Source organism: Neodiprion fabricii, chromosome 1 (genome assembly GCF_021155785.1).
Source record: "Neodiprion fabricii isolate iyNeoFabr1 chromosome 1, iyNeoFabr1.1, whole genome shotgun sequence".
Taxonomy (NCBI): Eukaryota; Metazoa; Arthropoda; class Insecta; order Hymenoptera; family Diprionidae; genus Neodiprion; species Neodiprion fabricii.
In genome coordinates, this window is record NC_060239.1 from 19,223,766 (window position 1) to 19,240,792 (window position 17,027).

General features: G+C 39.8%; 2 protein-coding genes across 4 annotated transcripts in view; one reads left to right on the forward strand and one right to left on the reverse strand.

The window, feature by feature from the left end:
* Positions 1–382: 382 nt before the first annotated feature.
* Positions 383–17,027, forward strand: part of LOC124179853 (sialin) — a 115,861-nt gene continuing 99,216 nt past the window's right edge. For 2 of the 3 annotated variants that reach the window (XM_046564664.1, XM_046564722.1), the window contains exon 1: positions 383–682. The gene's annotated coding sequence lies outside the window, so the exon portion shown is untranslated. The remainder of the gene's footprint in view (positions 683–17,027) is intronic. The other variant, XM_046564692.1, reaches the window with a different exon arrangement.
* Positions 13,667–15,013, reverse strand: LOC124187834. Its single transcript, XM_046580023.1, has one exon. It carries the CDS (start codon positions 15,011–15,013, stop codon positions 13,667–13,669), a length of 1,347 nt encoding a protein of 448 aa, XP_046435979.1.

The following is a 17,027-nucleotide window of genomic DNA, read 5'->3' on the forward strand; positions in this document are numbered from 1 at the left end:
TTCGAGGAACGAGTAAATATAATTAATTCAACGAAGCTGAAACTTTTTTTCTTTAAAGTGGTTGTATTTTTGGCATGAAAGTACCACATACTAATTGTAAGAACGAACGGTGCACTAGATGAACTATGTGAATCGTGCGCAACAACTTTTATTATAAAAATTAAGATAAATGAGCAATAAAAATATGCAAGGTCCATTGGCAGCCGGCCGCACAAGTGCAAGAATTCAATTAGCTTCTAATCCCAGAGGTATTGGGGTTTGTCCTTCGGACACAGACACGTTGGGCCAGTTAACGCATATCTTGATATCTTGTCTTTGCAACTATATAGTAGCAGGTGGTGATGACTTGCCATGTGCTTATCAATTCTAAGAACAGTAGCCGCGTGTGCAGATGTGTCACTTTGTTTTAGCGTCTGTGACATTTAAAACGTGTCTTCTAAGAACAGTAGCCGCGTGTGCAGATGTGTCACTTTGTTTTAGCGTCTGTGAAATTGAAAACGTGTCTTCATGATCGAAAACAAGGAACCCAAAAAATTGAAGAATATTAAATCGGAGGGCTGAGGAAATCTCCAAGATTAACTGAAAAGTGAAGCGAAGTAATACTCAAATACGTCAGAAAATTACAAGTTTTGTTGATCATAACAAAATTCATCAATTGTGACCCATCGCTGTTCAGTGTGAAGTAAGAATTATTCTTCATTTGGTACAATTAATGTAAACGATTTTGTCTTCGAAATTGGATTCTGAATTTTTCCGTGATACCCTCTGACATATTATATATATGATGTTGCTTTTCTAACGATTTTATTGATTATGTAACGTAGGATTAAAATTATTCTTCAATGGTCATAAGAAAGCTTTGTGCTTACATTAGAATTAAACTTCCAAGCAAGGCCATTATTTTCAAATCATCTGGAAACATGAAACAAGTTCAAAAGCACAGTAGCGGCTTGTAATTCCCTTAGTTTACAGTAGCCATATAGAGGTGTTCTGCAACTTACACGGTGAATTAGAAATTTGGAACGAACGTTTCTCAACATCAATATAGAAAAAACTTGATTGATAATTTTTTTGCTTTACTATTGCAAGTTGCCTGCATTATTTGTTTTTAACCGTAGTGCGAGTCATTGTGAGCATTTTCGATTTTAGTAAATTTCTTCATTCATTTATCAGAATTCAGGTATTTTTGATTCTTAAAAGGTATTTATACATACTAAATTGAGGGAAAGATTGAAAATGAATCAATTTTTTTGCTTTGAGAATTCCGGTGAATAATATTATTCATGCAAAATTGAGCTTTACGAAGTCTTACAAAGCATAACTATCAAAGGAAAACCGTTGCACCTTAGGATACTTTTACGATTAATTTTTATAAAATAGGAAATTTTTAACATATTGACATGGATCTGGTATTACCTTTCATGACAACAGTTTCACTTCAAAACATACTACCGCATGTTTGTTCAAGTAACATAATTCTTGAATAAGGGAACTTGAGTTTTTTCCCCAAATATTCTCTAATTGATAAGATACAACTCTCGTGTGTCTTGAAACACGAAACTTTACGGTAGATAACATTCACTACACTCCATTATTTCTGTGTTTAATGACTTTTGATGGATTCGTCTCTCATCTATTTGATCTGTTTATATTCTACGAAATGACGATATTTATCGATTTGACTCGTTTCAAGATATACTCTTTTCAATAGTTACCTACAACAGTTCTCCCGAACACGTTTTGATGCAATTACCCTATTTATCTGTAAGATATGAGAATGAGCATTTTCTCACAGTGAGAATGCGTCGGCTTGAATTTTATAATGATTTAAACATCATCTTATTTTTGCATGCCTAATTTAAACCAGCTTCACATTTTCAAGTTCCTGCTTTAAGAGAACAGGAAGTTATTGTATTCGTTACAGGAAAAAAAATTCCAAGCTGTCGCTGTTGCTTTACTTTTGAAGACCCTGCATATCACGATGGATTATTTCGAATGGATTTTATATGCGTGCGTGTATGTATGTGTGTACATACGGAGTATTTCTCGTTAAACGGACAAATCAAAAAATTTCACTATCTTTTTTAAAATCAGCGATTTTTCTTATGGTAGACTCTCTCCGGAATACTCTTTTTCCAGTTCCCTCTCATTAACATCCATGAGTATGTTATATTTTTGATGCGATTAAGATATCAGTCATAACATAACATATATCGCATTAAATAGTTCATGGAAAAAAGGAACACAAATCTACTTTAACTCGCCTATCTCGGTAAAATATTTTTTCTACTCAGCACGAATGTCGAGTTCTACGATGCCAATTTTTTATACGTTTCCAATATAGGGTGTCCCAATTGAAAAGAAGCATTACGTTTTCAGCCGACCTAATAGTTCAATTGGCAAATGTGTCCTATAAAAGTTTTATGGTTCAAAGGGGGACACATGAAGAATTTTTTTTTTGCGGTCCAGCATCATAATTGGTGATGCTGTAGAGGATGGACCAGTTTCTTCAAATGGAATCATACATTTTTTTTCAATTAAAATATTCCTTATTCAAAAATGTACAACTTTATCAGGAATTTTTTTTTCATAATATGAATAGTTCGTGAGATACACCAAAAAATCAAATTCTGCAACACACGAGGAGATTGAGTCTGCATGCATTTGTGTTGCGTCGTATCTGACCTTCTTATTATACGACACAATAACAATGTTCTGTGTCTTACCTTTTCATAACACAACAAGGACATACGGGGCGCGGACGACTCAATCTCCTCGTGCATTGCAGAATTTGATTTTTTGGTGTATCTCACGAAGTATTCATATTATGAAAAAAAAAATTTCTGACAAAGTTGTATATTTTTGAATAAAGAATATTTTAATGGAAACAGAAATGTATGACTCTATTTGGAAGAACTGGTCCATCCTCTACAACATCACCAGCTAGAATGCTGGACCGTAGGAAAAAAATTCTTCATTTGTCCCCCTCTGAACCATATAATTTTTGTAGAACACATTTTCCAATTGAACTATTAGGTCGGCTGGAAACGTAAAGCGTCTTTTCAATTGGGACACCCTGTATATTGCCAAATACCCTGTGAAATTTACAGGGAAATCAAACGTGTCGCATTGAAAGAAAAAAAATTACCCATTTTTTCGCTGAAAATATCCTTTTTGATGGCATCAAAAATATAACATATACTTATATTCCATTGAATAGTGAATGGAAAAACATAACTTTTTTATGCTAAGTTTTTTTGCCGGACTTCAATCTTCCATCCGTATACGGGTTTGAAATAGAAAACATTTCCGAAACAAGTAGATTAAAAAATCTGAAATAAATTCACAGAGAGTACCCTTGCAGATAGTACTACTATATAACCGATTATGGAACAGATCCGAGAGGACAAAAAAAAGTGGCTGAGTTGGCGGAGAACGCCTCAAAACGATTCAAAATGAAGTATCGATATTGAACCACTACTCAATGTAGGACTACCTCATGATAATTTGAAGAGGATACCTAAGTCTTGAAATTGAAAGAAAACAACTGATTTTTTTCCTGCTGAATATTCTTGCAATGTTAACTTCGAAGAATATTTCAAACCCAATATGAGCCGAAAATTTCGAGATTTGACGATGTTACAAGGTTCGTTATGTTGAGATTCACGCCTTATTAAATCAGGTTTTGCAGCACAGGACACGCAAAAAAGGCCCCAACTGTCCGCAGATTACAAAGATTGGGTGTAGAACATAATCTGGATGACGAACGACAGCTGTATAGCTTCCACTGACTGGTGACGAGACGATAATATTTTACATCGTAGAAGATACGTATCAAAGATAACGCGATTATTTGTAAAGTACATTTCTCGACATAGCGTGATTATTACCTTGAGTAAACGTGATATTATTGACATGACCTTGTGCGATTGCATTGGAAACAGTAGTTATTTTGAGTTTACAATAGCTATTTTCACTTGGATGAACAGTGAACGTGAACGGATAGAACAGTTTTTGAGTGATACTTTAGTAGGTAACAGCTCTGTTAACCAGGTCTTTTTCTCCAGCCTTTGGCGTATACGCAAAACACATTTCTTACCATTTTTTGTACAATTTTCCACATATCCGCGTGAGATTTGTTACCTGCATTCCATGGAATTACGTGTTAACTGATTGTGAACGTTACTAGCTCTATATTCGACCGGTAATCCCACTAAATCACAGGGTGGCTTGAAGAGCAGGTCCTCCAAATCCGATCTGTTTATATTGAAGACTGCACGTTCCTTGAGTATAAAGTTCTTCTCACGATCGATGAAACATTGCACATCCAGGATTATCTTCACATAGTAGAGCGTTGTTGGAATTATGTGATATTTTTTTTTCTTGTGAATACTGGTAGGACTGATTTTTGGCTTCTTGCGCATACGCTTTAATTCCCTCACGCATGAATTTTCAAGAAGTGCAGCAGATTAATTTCAAAGATGCGGAGGGGTTGACATGGATTTTTTTATGGTACATAACTGCACAAAAATTCAAATTAGTTGAATTCTCCACCGCTTTTCCTGCAAACGATTTTCCCTTACCATATTGTGCAATTTACGAAATTTCTGCAGCTCTTGAAAAACATAATGAAGACATCGCGGCGGTGCCGAGGTGGTCTGTCGCGAATTCGCTGCGCTTGAACGCATCCAAGGCTCACGCCATAATCCTTGGCAACATTTCTTACGTCACCAGGCTTATTGACTATTTAGCTTTATCTGACATAATGTTGGATGGTGTGCGCATACCCCTTTGTTCGCCGGTTCGCGATCTCGGACTTCTTATCGACTGCAGACTCTCTTGGAAAAGCCAAGTTGATGCCATCTCGAACAAAGTCCGCTGCACATTCAGGCAACTCTCGGCGTCTCGCCCCTTACTTTCTGCGCAACTGCGCAAAAATTTGGTGCTGATACTGGTGTTTCCATTTTTCGACTACGCGTGTATAGTGTGCAACGACATTTCTAGCGTATTAAACACAAGACTGCAGCGCCTGCTTAATGCGTGCGTGCGTTTCGTTTGTGGCGTGGCAAGAGATGTGGACATCACTCCTCATCGACGTAGTTTGGGCTGGCTGACAGTCGGGGACAGGCAACTGTATTTTGTGGGCTGTTTGCTTTTTTCAGTTTTTCGAACTGGCTCGCCGAGTTACCTTAGACGCCTATTTACCAATCGCAGCATCACTTCGTGCTGCTCCGCCAGGCGGGAAAGAACCGACTTTGAGATCCCTACTCTTGCCACGGAGACCTATAGAAACTCCTTCTCGATAGCCGATATCTACTTCTGAAATTCAATTCAATCTACAATTAGACACGTAACTTCTTATCCAAGTTTTAAGACTGCACTACGTCAGTACTTAGTAGATACCGAGGGTCTCCGTGATGTTTACGCCTGAAAGTAGGTTTCAAACAAGGTTCAAAAAATGAGCGTGGCATTGAGATGATAAATGGTCAGAATAGTCTAGACGAATAAGCTATAAAATCGACTGACTTCTATTCTGGAATAACGTAGGTTAGCCGATTTTTTTGTAGGTTCATTAGAGACGGACAAACATATTTTCACCCATGCCCAAAAAAGTTAGGTCCGGGTTTGTCCGTAACGATTGTTTAAACTTTTGAGACCCACATTTTGTTAAATAACATCTTTGTTATGGGTCATACACGAAAACTGTTCAAACAAAAGTTGTTCGTCTCATCATTCTCGATAAAACAAGCTGTCGTGAGATCAATTTTCTCTATTTGTTTAGTTGCAAAATGTAAAATGCCGTGGAAAAAAAGTTACATTTCTTGTTATAAATTGATGAATAAACAACGTGTGGCTTTGAAACTCATGGTACAGGTAATATGAAGTGTCTTCGCAATTATCGTGCAAGGCTTTTTTGGCTGTGTTATATAGGTGAGCAACAATCCGCGACAAGCCAAAATCCGTATATCGGCTGCCCTTTCTTATGTGATTGGCCCACGAGTTGCAAAAAAAGCATGGAGTCAGTTCGTTACTAGTACTTTCCATAAATGAAAAAAAAAAAATTTTTCATACACGAAAATCTCAATTTTTGGGCGACTTGAAATTTTTTGCTTTTAAACAAATAGCGATATCTCCGAGAATATTCATATTATTGTAAATATTATGATGGATTGTACTTGCCCTTCATTTTACGAGTGATTTAAAAAAACAAAAAAACATGAATATCTTCATTAGAACCGGAGATAACGGTGTTTAAGTGTTAGTTTGTTTATTGTTTTCTAACGCTTGGAATCTCTCTCTCGCTCTTCCATTATATACGTATATATGTATGTATACATACTCACACCACATTAATTAAGTTTTTTTTAATTTCATTTTATCTTAAAATTCACAGATATTATATATCTAAAGTTATTTATAGCAATATTTCCTAAGAATATGACTAAAATCCAAAAGAAAAAAAAATATTATAAATATTAAAAATCTAATTACAGATTCGAATTGTTGAGAAAAAAATAGCATAGTTCAAAAAAAAAAGAAAAAAATGTTGTACGATAATTATTAACGGAGTTATCGAGTTGTTAATTAAGCGGTGAGAACAGCCGGGCGCGCGAAGCCTGGAGCCCCCCGCCCGGCTTCATTCCTCCGACTAACGCCGCTCGACGAACGTTGAGCAATTTTTTTTGCTAGATACAACGCATCTAGAGATCTGGAAAAATTCACAGCGATGCCTTGAGGTGTTGAGAGGTAGCTGATATTTTTTTCCCCCTCAGTATTAATTACGAAAACAATAAACAAACTAACACTTAAACACCGTTATCTCCGGTTCTAATGAAGATATTCATGTTTTTTTTTTTAAATCACTCGTAAAATGAAGGGCAAGTACAATCCGTCATAATATTTACAATTATATGAATATTCTCGGAGATATCGCTATTTGTTTAAAAGCAAAAAATTTCAAGTCGCCCAAAAATTGAGATTTTCGAGCATAAAAATTTTTTTTTTTCATTTATGGAAAGTACTAGTAACGAACTGACTCCATGCTTTTTTTGCAACCCGTGGGCCAATCACATAAGAAAGGGCAGCCGATATACGGATTTTGGCTTGTCGCGGATTGTTGCTCACCTATATAACTCAGCCAAAAAAGCCTTGCACGATAATTTTGAAGACACTTCATATTACCTGTACCATGAGTTTCAAAGCCACACGTTGTTTATTCATCAATTTATAGCAAGAAATTTAATTTTTTTTTTCCACGGCATTTTGCATTTTGCAACTAAACAAATAGAGGAAATTGATCTCACGACAGCTTGTTTTATCGATAATGATGAGGCGAACAACTTTTGTTTGAACAGTTTTCGTGTATGACCCATAACAAAGACGTTATTTAACAAAATGTGGGTCTCAAAAGTTTAAACAATCGTTACGGACAAACCCGGACCTAACTGTTTTGGGCATGAGTGACAATATGTTAGTCCGTCTCTAATGAACCTATAAAAAAATCGGCCAACCTACGTTATTCCAGAATAGAACTTAATTTCATTCTCCTGGACTAGAATAACTTTGAGTGTAGTGGATGCTCGCACGTCAATCTTTCTCCCAACTCTTTCCTCTTCATGCATTTGGCTTAATTTATTACTACAATTAGTTCTAAGAATTTATGTACCCATTTGCTATTCACATATTATTTGTCCAACATTGCCATGGACATAATAAACTATTATTATTACTATTATTACCATATTACACATTTCGGCCAGCTGATTCGAATTTTCTTGCGGAAGTGTTGAATTTCTCGGTGATAAGAAGGCCTTGTATTCTTCTTCAATGGTATCCAGAACACGTACCCCGTCTTTCGTTTTAATAAGTCTTAGGTTAGTAACGTTGTATATTGTACCAATATCCAGTTCGGACATCTTCTTCGTCGGCTAGCTTTCCAAACGACTGATGAGGTTGATTTTCCCAAGATCCATTCGACGCCCGATACGAATAAGAGGACGTTTCAGATTCCGAATAGAAAAGAGCACGTTTCGAATTCCGGGTGAAAGAGAACACTTTTCAGATTCCGGGCGAAAAAGAGCACTTTTCAGATTCCGGGTGAAAAAGAGCACGTTTCAGATCGATCCGAATATTAGCACAATTCAGGTTGACTCGAATATTAGGAAGCTTCAGATAGGTTAATTCCAATGTTGCGGAGATTTGTAATTCTCCAAAAAAGGCGATATAATTTTATCTTTCACGTTGACACTGATTTATTTCCCCAAATCATTACAAAGACTGATGATCTTGATGAATAATATACAGTATAGTAAAAATTCAAAAAACAATAGCAAAACAATCAAAAAATCTTACCGATCATGTTATTGTATAAAACTAGGTAAACTTTGTATTAGCAAACAGAACGATTTGTTTCAGAATAATGATTGCCAGTGTTAGATAGATCGTATTTCAAGTGAGAAAATTGGTAATTCATGTTGTTTTTTTTTCTTTATTTTTTTTTTCCTTTTGTTTTGTTTATTTTTGGTTCTACTTAATCCGAGTTTATTTGCCAGTACGGAATGATTGTTTTGAATACTGATGTGATTGTATAAATTCACAATGAAATTTTTATACGAATAAAATTTAGTATTCAGTACAAAATGAAAAATTCAACATACATAATGGGTTTTGAAAACCTGGAATTACTGCCATGGGGGCGGGGTTGAAGTTCCGAATTTTAAATGTTCTGAACCCGCCTAATTCCGAATGTGTTCGTGGTGAAACTTGAAGTAAAGAAATAAAACTTTTACGAAACAACCAAGTTTCGAATGGTCGGAAACCCGACGGTTCAAAGTCCTAAAATTTAAGTTACGATAGAGCAAAGTTCCGAAAAGTAAAGTTCCGATAGAGCTAAATTGCAAGAACTAAAGTTTCGATACAGTAAAATTCCGAAAATTAAAATACACTCAGACCGCGCAGTTTACTCAACACGTGAGTTTAAAAAATCCGAAACACAGAAAATCAGAATCACCGCAATTCCCAGCGTAAAAATATCGAAAATCCAAAACAAAAAAAAAAAAAAAAAATCAAAGTAGTGAAATTTCACCAGCCAGATATTCATAAAACTGAAAATCTTGGATCATTCGGAATTTCGATGTTTCAGATTTTTAAGTATTCTTATTCTCGCACTTTCGGAACTATGCTTGACGGAGTTTTGCCCTTTCGGCATTATGTGCGTTCGGAATTTTGAAACGTTCCTTTTCGGACCATTCGAAACTTTGATGTTTCATCAAACTTTGATTTTTTTACCTCAAGTCTCGCCACCAAAAAATTCAGAATTTGGCACTTTCGGATCATTTCTTTAGAGTTTCAACCCTGCCCCCTGCCATGCAGTTCTAGATAAATTTTGAATGTAAATTTCATCACCTAATAATAGGTAAGTGATTATAGGAACATTTCAATTTTCAATTCAGTGAAAGTTCCGAAAACTTTAACAAATATATTTGTGTGCACTGGATTTCAATGAAATTGCTTATTAATTTTCACTCACCTGATTACCAAGTAATAATTTCAGTCTAGGATTATTTTAATGTATTGTTTTCCAATAAAGAAAAATATATTATTATTTTATAAGATGTATTAATCATCTAACTAATTAAATTATCCACCTAATCGAAGCTTATGGTAACAGCTCATTACAGTATTTGAAAACGAAGTGCCCTGCACAGCTTGTGATTCATTGTCGACAGCGGTTATCCGTTGCGTAGAGTTGAAGTTTTCCTACTACCGAAAGTCAATGTTATAACAAGCAGGAATGATGAATAATTGCGAACAAATATACACGCCACATATTATAATATAGATAAAAATAGTGTCATACTTACGCCAAGATCTTCATTTTCTATTTTTTGAAGTTTGGAGAATAATTATTAGTATAAAACTCGTACACTCATCAGTTTTTTCCGAAAACAATATTTCAATAATTGCGCACTGAACTCCAGATTGCGAACTGTGATATCGATACTACTTGTCTTGACGAATTTCGGCCTCAAACTGAAATAAAATTCTTCGAACAATATGCTGACTTGAGTATCAAATATATAAAGAATAGGAGTGTTTTCACACACGCAACGTAAACAAGGCGCGCATACCCAAAACAATCATGCTGTTCGGTCACTTTTCCATCACCCGGCGATGAAGTGACGGATAACATACAAATATATCAAATATTGTTATTTGTGATTGTCTTTTATTGGAGTTTACTCCTTAAGAATCGATTTTCATATAAGGCGCGAGTATGGAAATTTTATGAGGAGTGAAATGATACAAGCGTTAATTCAAAAGCGTTATGTGTTTATATATGTATGTATGTATGTGTATGTGTGTGTGTGTGTGTGTGTGTGTGTGTGTGTGTGTGTGTGTGTGTGTGTGTGTGTGTGTGTGTGTGTGTTTTAAGGGGGGGGGGAATGCTTTTACGCATTCCAGGCATAGATGTTTTCTTAGATATTATTCGCCTGGATATGTGAGACTCAACTAGCGCCATACAAAAAAAAAACTTGACACTAGCTACTACTCACTAAACCCTAAACCCCTTTTTCTTCTCTCCTCTGATCCCCTGCGGTACGACTGTGAAGTATTACTTCGCAGGGGGAGGTTTAGCTGCTGCTCTTCCTTCTGGTAGCTAAGGTGTTATTTCTTCCTTCCTTCCTTCTAGATCTTGTTTTCTGTTCTTCCTTCAATGGAACGCAACTCTGTAAGCACTTCGGTAGCAAACGTGCATGTGGCGTTCCAGGCAGCTTCGGTTGGCAGCATTTCTTCTACTATTGACTCTGGTGTGATTCTCTTGTTCAGGATCTTCTCTAACTCATCACGCTGAGGTATAAAACGAGGGCAATGAAAAAAAAAACGTGCTCTGCATTTTCAGCAACTCTTGGGCAGGCCGGGCACTCTGGAGAATCATCATGCTTAAAGCGATGGAGATATGCCCGGAAACAGCCGTGTCCTGACAGCATCTGTGTCAAATAGTAGTTGACCTCGCCGTGATTCCGGCCCAGCCAAACGTCAATCCTTGGTATAAGTCGATATGTCCATCTTCCCTTTTCTGCAGCATCCCATAGTTGTTGCCATCTTGCAATACTATATCGTCGCTCTTCAGTTCTCAGATCTTCAGCGCTCAGTGTAGATGACCTCTTTCGGTGGTATAGGTTCCGTCTTTCCTCAGCTAGAACTCTAAGAGGCAGAGTTCCAGAAATGACGCACACTGCTTCCTCGGATATTGTGCGAAAGGCGCTTGCAACTCTTAGTGCACTTAATCGGTAAACCGGTCCGGCTTTCCTCCATGATTCTTGGGTCTCCAGCGCGTCTGCCCAAACGGATATTCCATATGTGAGCACTGATGTGACTACTGAAGACAACAATAGTCTCCTGCTCTGCTTCGGGCCTCCAACATTCGGCATCAGTCTTGATAGACTGGTTACCACCGCTGATGCTTTAGCACTTACGTGTTCGACCTGTTGCTTAAAGTTCAGTCGGGCATCAAGCATCACTCCCAGATATCGGATAAATGGTTGCGATGTGATCTCATGCTCGCCGACATTCAGCTTGATGTTTTCGACAATCTTTCTGCTGGTGATGAGCACCGCTTCAGTTTTGTGCTTGGCTAGCTCCAAGTTCATCATATCCATCCAACGGTTGATCCGGCTAAATGTGATATCAAAGGCCAGATTTATTTCTTCCAGATGTTTCTCGACAATCACCACGGCTACATCATCGGCATATGCTACCAGTTTGACTTCTTTTGGCACTGCTATTTTCAGGAGACCATCGTACATGACGTTTCATAGTAGCGGGCCTAGGACTGAGCCTTGTGGCACACCACCGGTAATATTATACTCCTTAGGACCACTCTGTGTGTCATATCTAAGGACCCTGCTCGTGAAGTAGCTTGCTACCATCCTACACAGGTATCCTGGAACTTGTTTCTCTTCGAGGGCCCGCATGATGCAGTCCCAATTGGCGGAGTTGAAAGCATTCTTGATGTCCAATGCTGCTACCAAACAGTACTTTTTTGTACCACGTCTCCATCTCTTTCCGGCTATCGCTTCCTTGGCTGTATTGTCAACCAGGTCGATAGCATCCAGGGTTGATCGTCCTTTCCGGAAACCATACTGATTTTCTGATAGGAGTGGATCGACTACAGCGTCTATTCTCTGGTGGATGATTCGTTCTAATATCTTACCCGCCGTGTCTAGCATGCAGAGTGGGCGGTAAGATGATGGCTCGTCTGGTGGCTTTTTTCCTTTGGGAAGCAGTACTAGTCTCTGTTGCTTCCATCTTCAAGGAAAGATCCCTTCTTTGAGACATGAGTCGTAGGTCTCTAAGAATAATTTTGGCGCTGCTTTAATAGATGTTTTTAGTGCAATATTTGGGATCCCATCCAATCCCGGCGCCTTATTATTCCCTACGCGATTGCATGCCTCCATCAGTTCTTCTTCTGTGACAGGTGGAATGTCTTCAGAATTAATCTGCAGTGATGAATATATAAACTCACGTTGCCGCGGAAACAGCGTTGAGACGATCCTCTCTAGGAGCTGTGGACACGTAGGTGACGGTATTGGCTGGTATTTCAGGTGGGTCATGACCACCTTATACGGTCTGCCCCATGGGTCCCTTTCTACTTCTTCGACAAGTTCCTTCCAGCAGCGTTTTTTGCTATCTTTGATGGCCTTGTTCAGTTCTCGGCGGGCCTTTTTGTACTCCGCGACCAGCTCCACCGAGTTAGGTCTTCGATAGCCACGTTGCGATGTTCTTCTTTTCTTGAGACAAGCTGTTCTGAGGGCGCTAATCTGATCATTCCACCAATGCACCGAAGGTCTTTGATTTATACCACGCTTACGAGGCATGCAGGTGTCACACGCCTGGGTGATTTTCGTCATTAGGTTCTTCGTCTTCTCCTCAGCATCTCCTGTGATGGTCGAGTCCTTGTCTAATGCTACTACCAAAGCTTCCGAGTCAAAGTCTTTTACTTTCCATCCAACTGCATTAGTTTGTCTAGTTGCTCTTCGAGGGTTCCGACCAGCCGATATTTCCCAAAGTATTGCATTGTGGTCGCTGGCGGTGTAGGTGTTCATAACTGTCCAAGAATAGCTTCCTCTCAATAGACTGCTGCTGACGAATGTGAGGTCTATTATCGAACTAGCCTCTCCCTTGGTGTATGTTGGTGTTTCGCCAATGTTAAGGAGAACTACGTCCAGCGTGGCCATTGCTTCAAGTAATGCTTTACCTCGCGCATTGGTCTGCTTGCTGCCCCAGTCTACCGCCCAGGAGTTGAAGTCTCCGGCTATTGCTACTGGGTAGTACTGCTTTGCATCCTCAGTAAGTCGATCCAGGAATTCTGTGAAGTCAGCAATAGAGAGGCTAGGTGGTGCATAGCAGCTATAAAAGCGGATACCGTTAACAGATGCTGCTACAAAGCCGTTGCTATTATTGCTCACTACGCTCTGGAAAGGAAATTTGCCACAGGACCAGATGACAGCTTTGGTGGTGCTGTCAGATTCCCAAGGTTGGTTATTCAGGTGTCTGTACGGCTCTGCTATTAGTACTAAGTCTAGCTGCAGTTGACGCACGGTCTGCATAAGCAGGTCATGCGCAGTCTCACAATGATTGAGGTTGAGCTGTAATATCTTCATTATTTCTTGCTTGTCTTCTTCTGAAGCGCCTCTTGGAATACCGGGCATCTATATGTGCCGGCATGGTGAGCAGCAACTTCTTCGCTATTCTTCTCAGCGCATAATACACATTTGGCTGGATTTTTACAGTCCGCAATTTTGTGTCCTTCTTCTCCGCATCTTATGCAGTGCTTAGACCGGTCAACTTTGCCCTTACACTGGGATCCAATGTGCCCGAAGTGCCAACATTTATAACATTGAACCGGTCTCATCGTCGCTCTTATTCGGCAGTTAACCCAACCGATTCGGATCTTGCCGTTTCCATCCAGTAGTTTTCGTGCTGTTGTCGCTGGTAGCGTCACTGTAGCCATCTGCGTACCTCTAAAGGCATTACGGATCTTTATTGCCTCTAGTGGTATCTCGCCAGCTTCCGGTTTCAGGGCGGCCTGGATATCTTCCTTCGTCGTGGTGTCATCGATGTCTCGAATCTCGATTGTCTCCTGTGGCCCTTTGCAGACTACTTTGGCGTCTTCTTGGAGGATGCCCGCAATGGCCTTCTGTAAGGCTTGGCCTTTGTCGGTGCTCTTCCTCGAGAGCGTAATCAACATGTCTCCGGCGTTGGTCTTGTGTACTTTGTCGACCGTATCACGGACCTGGTCTTCAGGAACGTCCTGTTTAATACGCCGCAATATCTCGGCATACTTCGCCTTGTCTGCTGGGCGGATGATCAGCGCGTCAGGCCTGATCCATTTGTGCGGTTTTTTCCGCTTAGGCTCCGGCCTGGTCTTCTTTAGAGACTCTTTTAGGAGCTGCTCTTTGGCTAGCCTCCTTTTCTCTTTCTTCGTTTGGACATCTGTCCAAACATTCGCGTCTTTTTTCTCAGCATTCTGCTTCGTCAGGTTTTTGAGAGGACTTGGTTTCAAGTCCTTCTTCTTTGTCATTCTGTTATCTGTTAAGCCCGGGGAGTTTCGGTTTTTTCTCTTGATAGACTTGATGACACTTCCACTTGTTTCTTCAGCAACAGATTCACCGTCACCATCGCATCCGGTGTCCATTGATTCTCCTTCAATCTCCACAGCAGGTGGACTGTTTTTCTCCGGAGTAAGACGAGGAGTGAGTCGTCGAGACGACTGCCACTCTTCGTCCAGTGTTTTAAATCTGCGAAGGGCGGTGACTACACTGGTCGTCTTGCTCTTTATCTCCTTGTGGATGTTGACCTTTGATTTGACAAACTCATGCAATTCGCTGGTCAGCGTTTCGAGGCGTTCCAGTGCTTGCGTCCTCTTCATCTCAGCGCCTGCTTCGATCGCTGCTTGTTGGGCGTGTAACCCGTTCTCACTCATGTTTGTTTCCTTTATATTACTCATATCCTTTTAATATTACCAGCGCATCGTACGGAGAGGAGCGGGTTGTCATAACTAGGAACGGGTATACCCTCGGAGATAGTAGTACTCCTACCCCAGTTCCCTGAGGCCTAGTCGACACTTAGCCAGGCCCGGAATACACGGACGGACTAGACTCGTTCGAGGCGGTGAAGATTCCGATCTCTATCACTCACTGCGTACTTCCTGATCAAGGCCCGAAGTGGCTGGCTCCTGAACTACTGCTATAACTTACACCTCGGCAGAGCAAGCTCACATCAGCCTTAGCCGGTATCGTCGGAAACTACGATACAGGTTCCGGACACTCCCGGTGGGTCACAGCAGAGAACGATCTTCTTGTTGCAGCGTCAGATGGGATGACCTGCCCTCTTGAGGTCAGGTGGTATGACCAACCCTTTTTAAGGGGAGTTTGTTTCACGGGGGTGTATTTTATTTAGCCCCTACCCTCTGTACCCTGTTAACTAAGAGGCTCAGTCTCCTAGTATCATCCAAGGACAGCGAGCGTTCTCCAATTCCCATGGAGACGCGCCTGGTAGCAGTTTCTCTTCTGCCGCAGGTGTGTGTGTGTGTGTGTGTGTGTGTGTGTGTGTGTGTGTGTGTGCACATACATACATACATGCATGCATATATATATATGTCGCATCACCATATTGTGTCATTGTTATATTTTGATCACCGGTTGTATGACGTTGATGGAACTTGTTTTGGCTTGATTTGTTTTGTTCTTGTTTAACTTAGTTACTTCTTTTAGAATTATTTCGAAACGATTTGAATAAAGTTGTGTTTTTCCGTGTCACTGCGGTTTAAAATGAAATAAACTGAGTAGTTCTCTTTATTAATCTTCGTATATCTGACATATATACATATATATAGGGCAGGGGAGGGGGGGCGAAACGGGGTACTTGAGGAAATACTAAAATTTTGTGAACGTGAATATGTTGAATTTTTTTTTTAGTTGCAAACAACGTAAATAATGTCAATTTTCAATTTCCAGTGAGAAATTTTTTTTTATTTTTGCGGTTAAAATGGGGTAGCTTTAAAAAAAGGAATTTTTTTTTTTTTCAAGTAAATAAAATATGTGTAATAATTACTTTTTGAATTAACGTTAGTAATAAAATTTACTCTCAACATAATTTAAAAGAAGTTTTTTCTTGTTATTTCCGTTTCTTTTATTTGTATTTTTTCACAAAAAGTACACAAATATTTTTTTTAGCGTTTAATAGTAAAAATGATGCTAGATGTCATTTTTGACCATTTACGAAATTTTATCGAAAAAAAAATTTTTTACGAAATTTTTAGGGTACCCCATTTTGCCCGCCTACCCCGTTTTGCCCTCCCTTCGCCTATATATATATATTATATATATTGTAATGTGGAATTTTTGATGCCCGTTACAAGGGGCTCCTTGAACCCTGGGCGGAACCAAAATTTAGAAATTTCCGAAATTGAGTCGCGAAGTCTGTGCAAAAGAGGGCCAGGACTAGAGTCACGCATCCGAAACTACGAGACATCTTAGCGAATACCGTAAGATATTTCGAGTTTTTTTTATTTTTTTTTTATTTTTTGAGTTACAACGGTATCAGGCAAGAAGTCGGCACCGAATTCGAGGAAAGTGCGGAGTGGCGGACTAGCGACAATTGCAAAGGAAGGACGTCGAGGCTGCGGAGGGGGAGCCGACGCAGATCCCCGCATCGCGGGAATCTAAGGTGGACGCGATTCCCGCTGGCGGCTGGCGCGCCGCAGCCTCTCCCCCTTCACCCCGCCAACAATTGAGTAGCAAACTTGCGACGGACCGACTGGCGACGAGGGAGCACCACGCTCACCACCAAGCGTCATGGAGCTGCGCGGAGGACGAGATTGCGATCCAGCGTTAAGTTCTGCGCCGCGATGCTACTAAAGATGCGCGTCGAGTTGCGCAATCGACGAAATCGATGACGGATCGATTATTCCGTATTCTTGTGGGTATGTCGTCACGTATGGGATGGCGTATCGAGATCCG

Coding starts and splice junctions, on each gene's coding strand:
- LOC124187834 (XM_046580023.1), bottom strand. CDS start 15,013: ATGAGTAATATAAAGGAAACAAACATGAGTGAGAACGGGTTACACGCC.